This window comes from Hyalella azteca, unplaced genomic scaffold, assembly GCF_000764305.2.
Source record: "Hyalella azteca isolate HAZT.00-mixed unplaced genomic scaffold, Hazt_2.0.2 contig12056, whole genome shotgun sequence".
NCBI classification, from domain to species: Eukaryota; Metazoa; Arthropoda; class Malacostraca; order Amphipoda; family Hyalellidae; genus Hyalella; species Hyalella azteca.
In genome coordinates, this window is record NW_025942024.1 from 1 (window position 1) to 9,039 (window position 9,039).

General features: G+C 34.9%; 1 protein-coding gene across 1 annotated transcript; it reads left to right on the top strand.

Moving 5' to 3' along the window:
* Nucleotides 1-1,242: 1,242 nt before the first annotated feature.
* Nucleotides 1,243-6,886, top strand: LOC108673584 (serine/threonine-protein phosphatase 5; the record flags this gene model as incomplete). Its single annotated transcript, XM_018161436.2, is given in 9 exon segments — nt 1,243-1,484; nt 1,862-2,009; nt 2,382-2,503; nt 2,819-3,089; nt 3,462-3,604; nt 4,292-4,379; nt 5,118-5,337; nt 5,647-5,728; nt 6,173-6,886. Coding segments are annotated over 9 exon segments (1,376 nt in total), but the record flags the coding sequence as incomplete, so codon positions are not given.
* Nucleotides 6,887-9,039: the final 2,153 nt, after the last annotated feature.

Here is a 9,039-nt window from a genome sequence, read left to right on the forward strand (position 1 = left end):
GAATGGATACAGAAGTCAGGGTCCCAGGGACGCCAATATTAGGTCGAGTAAGGCGGCGTAACAATATTAAGTTGCATGCGGACGCCAATTTTAGGTCGAGGTGGCAAATAAAAGTCCTTCAAAAGACGCCAATATCTCGAGCTAAAAGGCCATACTCTACAGACTGGATTTCAACCACCAACAAATGCAAGGAACTAAGACAAAGCTTAATATAAAGGAAAAAGTTGAGAATTGTTGGAATTACCCACGATGTTGGAATATGTTTACCCTATACCTATTTGAAATATCTTGGTATAATGGTATAATTTGATAAAATCCAGTGCAATTGTCAACTAAATTTAATATTGTTTATTAAATTTTTGAAAGAATTTAATATTGAAGGCTGATTTTGTATAGACATATTTGTCCCTGGTACATTTTGATTCAACTTAATCTTATCAAGATGTGAATAAAATGTCAAGTCATAAATTGTAGACATTAAACAGTATGTATAATGGCTAAGTTGCCAGTGTTTTATGACTACAGTAAATTTGTTAAGGGCCAACTATTAATTGCTGTTTAAAATATTAAAAGTGCTGATTAAAATTAACTATTGCTGTTGATGAATGCTGATCAAACAGAGTAGAAAATATATGCTTTAAAAGCTGCAATTACAGCATATCTGCCATTTTAAAAGCTAAATGTGATGATGAATTAAACTGCAAGATAGCAAACTTATCCAAAATGTAAGACTTTGTAGCTTTGCTATTTTAGTAATATGTTGTGTCTGTGATTAGGATTTGTTCTTAATTTGAGTAGCATAAAAACTTGACAGTTGACACCATACCTGATGCTACTGAAAAATTCTATTATAATACTATTAGTAAAGAGTGACAAGACTCCTATTTATTTCATAAGAATTTTGTCAAGAATAGTGACAAAATTCCTATTTATTAATAAAATCTTGCAGCTTCAAGGTGATGAATTGTTGCTCGATTATACATCTATGTTAGGAACTTGGTTGAAGAAAGTTCATTTAGTGGGAATCTCATGGCTCCAAAAATGGCAGGAAAGCACTCATAAAGTAGATGTATTCCATGCCTGATAAGTAATATTGGCCAAAGAGCATTAATTTTTGTGAATCTATCTAAATGATGTGATTTCAAATTTTTGCTTTATTTAACAAGGTTCACTTAAATATAGTTTGCTGCATTTAAATAATACTATACATATAATGGTTTTGACACATTTTTTTCTTTGCAGAGCAAAACTATGATAAAGCTATTGAGTTTTACTCAAAGGCTATTGAGTGCAATTCTGAAGAACCAATTTACTATGGAAACCGCAGTTTTGCCTACCTGCGCATGGAGTGTTTTGGATATGCACTGGAGGATGCCACCAAGGCTATTGAGATGGACAAAAGCTATGTGAAAGGCTATTACAGAAGAGCATCTGCCTACATGTCCCTTGGCAAATACAAAATGGCACTCAAGGACTATGAAACGGTAAAAGAATCCCATGCTATGAGGAAACTCATGTTATATAACTTTGTTGTTACTCAACAATTTATATAAGCAGGAAAAAATACCAAGTAAACTCATATCTCTGTAGAAAATAAATTTTATAATGTTAGGGTGAACTTGCTCTGTTTTGAAATTCTTGGTTAGCTTGTAGTGATAGCAACAAATGATATATGTAAATGTTATTGCTAATAAGTGACATAATTTCAATTTTTGATAAGGATTCAAGGGATGTGAATTTATTGAATAGAGATCCTATTGGTTAAGGTGTCTTGCAGAATATATTTTAAGTGGAATGTATATCCATAATTCATTCATAATCCCATGAAGTTTAACTTAACTAAATGTTCATTTTTGTTCAGGTGGTCAAAGTGCGTCCAAGTGATAAGGATGCAAAGCTGAAGTTTACCGAGTGTCAGAAGATAGTGCAACAAATGTTGTTCCAGAAAGCTATTGCTGTGGATGATGACAAGAAGAGTGTTGCTGACTCCATCAATCTTGATGCCATGAGTGAGATTTTCCACTTCAAGCCTTTCTAATTTTTTTCTGTAAAAAATTAAGAGAACAATGGTATTGAAAAGTAGCTTGAGATATTTTAAATTCCAAAGACTTTTCCTTTTTGAAAGCACTGAATGTATTTAGAGGTGAATTGTAATAAGTCACATCTCAATTCAGGAAAAAATCATAATGTGCTGTTTAAGGGAGGGTATTTTTAAGTCTAGGTATTATTTTAGATGCATTTATTTATTAGGAAATATTATTTTCTTTTTGATGCACCCATTTTCTCTCAATTGAATTGAAATTCTTAAATGCCTACTTGACATTATTTTATTTTTTTCTGTTCTTAAAACTAGCATAAGTTTTTATCTCATCTTTCAACAGCCATTGAAGATAATTATGATGGTCCTGCCCTGGAAGATGGAAAGGTCACCGAGAAATTCATGTTAGACCTAATGGAGTATTACAAAGCACAGAAGAAACTTCACAAAAAATATGCTTATAAGGTACAACTAATGTGCTAAATTGGCTTTTAAGAGTCTTCCTGGCGTATTTTGCTTAAACAGGTGTAGTTTTTATGGCTAGTTTAAGGGAAAGCAATAATTTTTATTTAAAATATATGACTTGCAGTGACCTTGTTAGACGGATTAGATTTGTTTGCAGCAAAGCTGTCAACTACCAGCTGATGCATAACTTCAAAACTAACTTAAAAATTTAGTACTATAAAATATTAATGCATGAAATTACTTTTCTATGAATTTTTAGCATTTTTCAATCAAGTTTGATTATTATAAGACATTAATATTCTTTTAAATTTGCAGATCCTGTTAGACATCAAAGCATATTTCACAAAGCAGCCAACTCTGGTTGATGTGCACATACCTGATGACAGCAAGTTCACCGTGTGTGGAGATATACATGGCCAGTTTTATGACCTAATGAATATTTTCAAATTAAATGGGCTGCCATCTCCTTCCAACCCTTATCTTTTCAATGGAGACTTTGTTGATAGAGGATCTTTCTCCATAGAATGCATTTTCACTCTTTTTGGTTACAAACTCCTTTACCCCAACCATTTTTGGATGTCCAGAGGTGAGAAAAATGTGTTAATTACATTATTCTAGGCTTGCTCAAACATGTAAATCAATTAAAATTGTAATTCCTTTTATATATAGTTTGAAAATCGTTTTTAATCAATTTTACTGTTTGATTACATACTCTAAAATTCTTATATTTTGAATATTATCAATGATGCTAAATTGTGCATTTTTTTGGTTTTGTGCAAATTTTTTGTACAAAGTTTCACATTACGTGTATTTGCAGTTCTTAATATAAAACTGTTCATAGGAACATGAGCAGAAGTAAGAGAGGTATCATTTAACATGCTTGTCTACTGGAAGTTAGGTCTGCATGTAATGCTTTACCTTTTTTGCAATGGTTTTATTATGGTTACCTTTTTTGCAGGTAACCACGAGAGTGTAACAATGAATCAAATGTATGGATTTGAAGGGGAAGTCAAAAGTAAATACTCGAGTCAAATGGGCGATCTCTTCACTGAAGTGTACAACTGGCTACCTCTCTGTCACTGCCTCAATAAAAGAGTCTTGGTGAGTCAATTGTGCGTGTAAATCTGAATACAATGTTGTTTCTAAATTAAATGTGAGGCGCAATTCTACTGTTTTTAACTTGATTATAATGAAGTCACCACTGATGGGCTAAATAAGAACTGTTAAATTGTACATGACGGTGATAGTTACCCAAATTCTTTTTTGATTATTTATTATAATTTCTATATTATCATTTTTTAATAATTTTTTATTTATGTGTTCCAATTTTATCCGGTTTGGACTAAATAAGTGCAATGATTGTATTCATAACTACAAGGTTAGCCTGGTGTTACTGAGGCTTGATTATTCCGGAAATTTTGAATCCCATTCTCATAATCCCTGGTTAAATAAATATAGTTATTTATTGACCCCACAAATATCGTTGTGATTTTATCACAGAAAAATGCTTTAAAATCTAGTTTTGAATTAATTGGGAATGGAATGGCTTCAATTAATTGGGTTAGGAAGGGCTAGGAGATCACAAAATTGACTATGATCATATAAAATGAGAAGTTGCATGATGACTTGAATTATGGTGATAAACTAAAACGAGAGAAATTTATGTTGACCTTAACTTTGGCCTATTGGCCGTTGGGAATTACTTTCATAGAATTTTGTACTAGGTCAGGCTATCAGAAATAAAACGAGTAAAAAAATCCCTTGTTTAACACAACTTCAATACCTCAGGTGATGCACGGAGGTCTGTTCTCAAGTGACACGGTCACCCTGGATGACATCAGAAAAACCGAGCGCAACAGGCAGCCTCCTGAAGAAGGTAATCAATTAGTTGTATTGCTGCAGTGATGCCAAAAAAAATTCCGTACACTTTTTAGTTGAACAAAATTTTCGTAGACTTTTTGGACGAAATTGTTCTTTCTTGGTTTTATTTTTCTTCCTAATTGCAGGTACTAAATTTTCTTCCTAATTTCTAAAGTACCTATTCTTATTTCATACGTAAATGGAGAGACTTTTCTTTTGTTATTTATATTTAGTTATTCATATTATAAACATGAGAATAATTCTATTACAATGTAGGAATATTATTCAGACTCTCAAAACTTTTAAATTGAACATAACAGAAATATTATTTAAAAAATCCCAGAAAACCCATCATGCCATGTAAAAACTCATTTTATTTGCAATCGCCTTTTTTTCTAGAGGTCATTGCTTCTTTAACAGGCAAGCGTATCAAAATTTTCCTAGACGGTTGAAAAATTTCGTCCTAGAGTGCAAATGTTTAGTTATTATCCTCAAAAAACCGGTTGACAATTTTAGATCAACATTCTTCCAAACGGTCGCTGAATGTTTTATTTCAACCATACTCGCTCTGAAAGTATTATAAAATCACAGACCAATTGTTGATGTATAAAATTTCTTTTGGGCATTCATAATCACTATTCATGTCCAAATGAAACGATTTTTTAGCCATTCATAACCACTATCCATGTCCAAATGAAGCGATTATTTAGGCATTCATAATCACAATTCATGTCCTAATGAAACAATTATTTAGGCATCATGTGTGAGCTGCTGTGGAGCGACCCGATGCCTGGTCCTGGCAGAGCGCCCAGCAAGCGCGGCGTGGGCACACAGTTTGGCCCCGATGTCACCAAACGCTTCCTGGACAACAACAATCTCGACTACATCATCCGCTCACACGAGGTCAAGGATGATGGGTACGAGGTGTCCCATGGCGGTCTCTGCATCACTGTCTTCTCTGCTCCCAACTACTGGTGCGTACAGGAGGCGTATTTGTGCTAGGATGTTTGTGTATCATGAGTAGATGGTGTTGTGTGGGTCACATGTTTGGCTTTGTGTCTTACGTTATGTAAATTAATATTAATCAATTTGTATTTAGGCTCACGTTCAGTGGTATGTATTCCGAGATTGTTTTTTCTTTATGTTACAATTTGAAAGTTTCTTCCATCGTCATTTTCAAAGATTTCTTTTTGAGCGATTTTCGACAAGCGATTTACTGCATTTCAGTGATATTCCGTGTATACATATTGAAGTCACAATATGCAATCTGCTTGCCGTTTCAGTGATACGATGGGCAATAAAGGAGCGTTCATCAACCTGCAAGGAGACACTATGGAGCCTAAATACGTGACTTACTCCGCTGTTGTAAGTTGATTAAGATTTTTACATTTTACTCGTGTAATTATTATGAAATTTTTGTGTATATTTTTGCAATTAATACTTCAAAATATTAAATAGTTGGATGTACCGATCAATTCTTATATTGTTCTTGCATTTAAAATGTTGAAAATATCTTTTTCTCGAACTCATTGCTCGAAATGTTTTTCACGACTGATTTTTCTTTCTATGTCATTAATTGCCCAACTACCTCTCAGTGTGGCACCTTTGCTAGCTTCTCGTTTAATGAAGTAAGCTGTTCATTAGGCCAATTTTACAATTTTAAGTGTTGCAACCACTCGTGCTAATCGAAGTAAAATCTTGATTTATGATCCTGCTAGTTAGAGATATCACTTAGATCTGATATCTTAATAAATGTAGGGATTTATTGATTGCAATTCTTTCTGTTCACGCAATTCGCAATCTTCGCAGGAGCATCCTCCAGTGAAGCCTATGGCCTATGCCAACTCTTTACTGCGTCTCTTCAGTTAAGCGCGTATCATTGACGAGTTTTGTTTGACATCGCTTCACTTGGCCCTGCAATACTCGTCTCTGCTCCAGTCTCGTGTCGGGATAATCCTGTGAACACATTCTTTGTGCCGTGCCTAATATTCTGCTGGTCATGTTGCTAGGTCTTACTAGTGTGGTTGAAACCCTTGTTTTTGTCTTAAAAACCGTTTTAATGATCAATATTAATGTCATTACAATTAAAACTAGAACATTTTCTGGGGGATCTGAAGATAAGTCCATGTTCTTATTTTACACTATAGTTATGAATTTGACGATCCTGGCTTCAGAAGCAAACCTCGCAGTGCCATTGAAATTTTTAATTGAGTAAAAACCTCTAGAATTGCATCATGGAACACGAAATCGAGTGAGCATTTTCGTGTCTCCTGTATTTACCGAAAGCATCGAATTAGACAATTATTTTAAGCTAAATAGTGTCAACTCCCTTGATTTATCTCCAGATTAGTTTCTATTTCAAAATTTAATCGGAATATCTGGCCCAAAGTGTTTTCCCTTGGAGGAATTTTAAGAAATTTCTAGTCAAATTTGCACCCAAAATCTTAAACAACGGGTAACCTCTAGTGATGTTTTTTAGAAATGAAACCTCGTACATGTGTATAAAAATACAGTAAAGAGCAATGAAGGTGAATTAAAATTTTATAACTCAAAAATCTTGAATTATTCTGAAACGAAAACCTCCAAAATTTTAACTATTATTCGATTGGTTTGGTTTCCGGTGTTCTCTTCCGTGTTCAATTGATCCACGAGTTTTTGGGGCATGGGTCTTCATTCCCCTTAAATCTGCTAATATAACACACGAATATCACAATAATAAAGTTACCGTTTCGTTTAGATGAAACTGTGAGCCAGTTTTTTCTCAAAATATTTTCTCGCAGTACCGATACTACCGAATGATTAAGGTCCCGTAATATTCTCACCCGTAACATCTCGTAAGAACATTTATCAATTTTAGTTCGAGTTGACAAATTATTGATGGTCAATGATTAAGAATTTAACATTTGTATGCATGTCACAGCTCGATTTGCTTTGTGATATTTGCGTATTAGTTACATATTAAGAGTCTTACTATGATGGGAATATGATGGCCGAAATGGATTATTATCCATCGAAAAAGCTTGATGCCCAGTGCCTCAAGATCATCTGCCCTATGATGGCTATATATTTTAAGCCAAATCAGCTTGACAAGTGTTTTTAAAGTGGGAACTTTCATTTTTTTCACGATTTTACGATATTAAATTTGGGGGAACACGAGTTTTTCCCTAGCCCGTACATTTATGCGACGGAATCACAAATGCAAGTAAAATTGATGTAAAATTTATGTGAGAGTAGCGTAGTCACACCATCATAGTGATAACCGCCTAGCAAAGTGCCTGTAGTCGCAACCCAGTTATCACGAGTACAACTTACTCTTAATAGCGATATTTATAATTTCCGTCACTGCGATCGCAGCCGTCGCCGCAACGCTGTCGGAGGTTTTTTTATTGTAAATCTTTGTCGTGTATTAGCGGCAGGCTGTTTCTAACTATTCCTATGGTCAATTCTGCATATGAATGAGAATTTCCTACTGTCGAGTCGCGTTTATATTTTCCTTCACGAATGTTAAAAGCCTCAAGCTTATTCAAGGGTGCAAATCGAGAGTCAGATTTTTCTTAATTTTGTCTGTTTCATGATTGTTTCATTGTGCTTGTGGAGAAAGCTATAATTAAAATTGATTCTTGATTGACGTTTTTTTCTTGTAATCATCATTTTTTAATTTGGTCTTGCACCATATCGGTTAGGTTCGAACCGCGATTCCGATGACGTGGAGACGTGTTTATCTAACCGTTGTGAGAAGCAGTGTCTTGTGCAAAACTTCTGCAACAGCAGTTTGGTTAAAGAAAGTTCAGTGATAGTATTTGCGATTCCCGTCAATACCGGTAACCTCGCCGACTGCTTGCACGGAAGTTGTCGGCCTTCAATAGAAACTTTAAAAATAGTACTGAACCACATCTTAATAGCGTGATCAAAATCAAAACAGCTTCGTAGTCACTAGTCATCATGTCATTGATGTGGTAATCGAACCCTACAGATCGTAGTTTTGACCAATATTAATTATATGGTTTTCAGAGACGATCGGTAAGGTATGTACAGTTTCTGCTGAGTGACGACTTCTGTGGTGTTGAATATAGCAGCTCAGCCTGGCGTTGTTCGTGCTTCATAATTCCTGCAATTTGAAATTCCATTCCCGTAATACCGAAACCCGTTAATTATAATAAAATCTATTTATTCAAATTAATCTAAACCTCTAAACAAATCAACATTTTACCTAAAATACAGAACTATTCGACTCTCGTTTCAAAATATGAAAGGGGCTGGAAAGGACTAGGTTATTACGGGCTAATCGGGCTATCTTGCAGTGCTCCTACAATGAAAAGAAGCAGCGGGGACGAAGTTGCAGTGTTCGAAATTTAGGTAACTAAAGGAAAAATGGCAGGAAATTATTTGGGAATTCTGGTCCGTATTGATCGGAGTGTTGGCTACTTTCAATGGGGAGCGGAAAATTCCACTGGTGCGACACTTCTCTGAGCTCAAGCGTGAACTTGTCAGTGGACTCAAACGTAAGATGCATCCGAACAGCGCATCATAAGGCCGTCAATTCTGAACGGGTTAACACAAAATTCATAACGTAACTAAGAAAAAGCAATAATCCGTGGGAGGTGCCAATGACACGCTTTTACGTCGTTTTGTTTTCGGTTAAAACGGAAAACGGCAACATCCCTACCGACAATGCC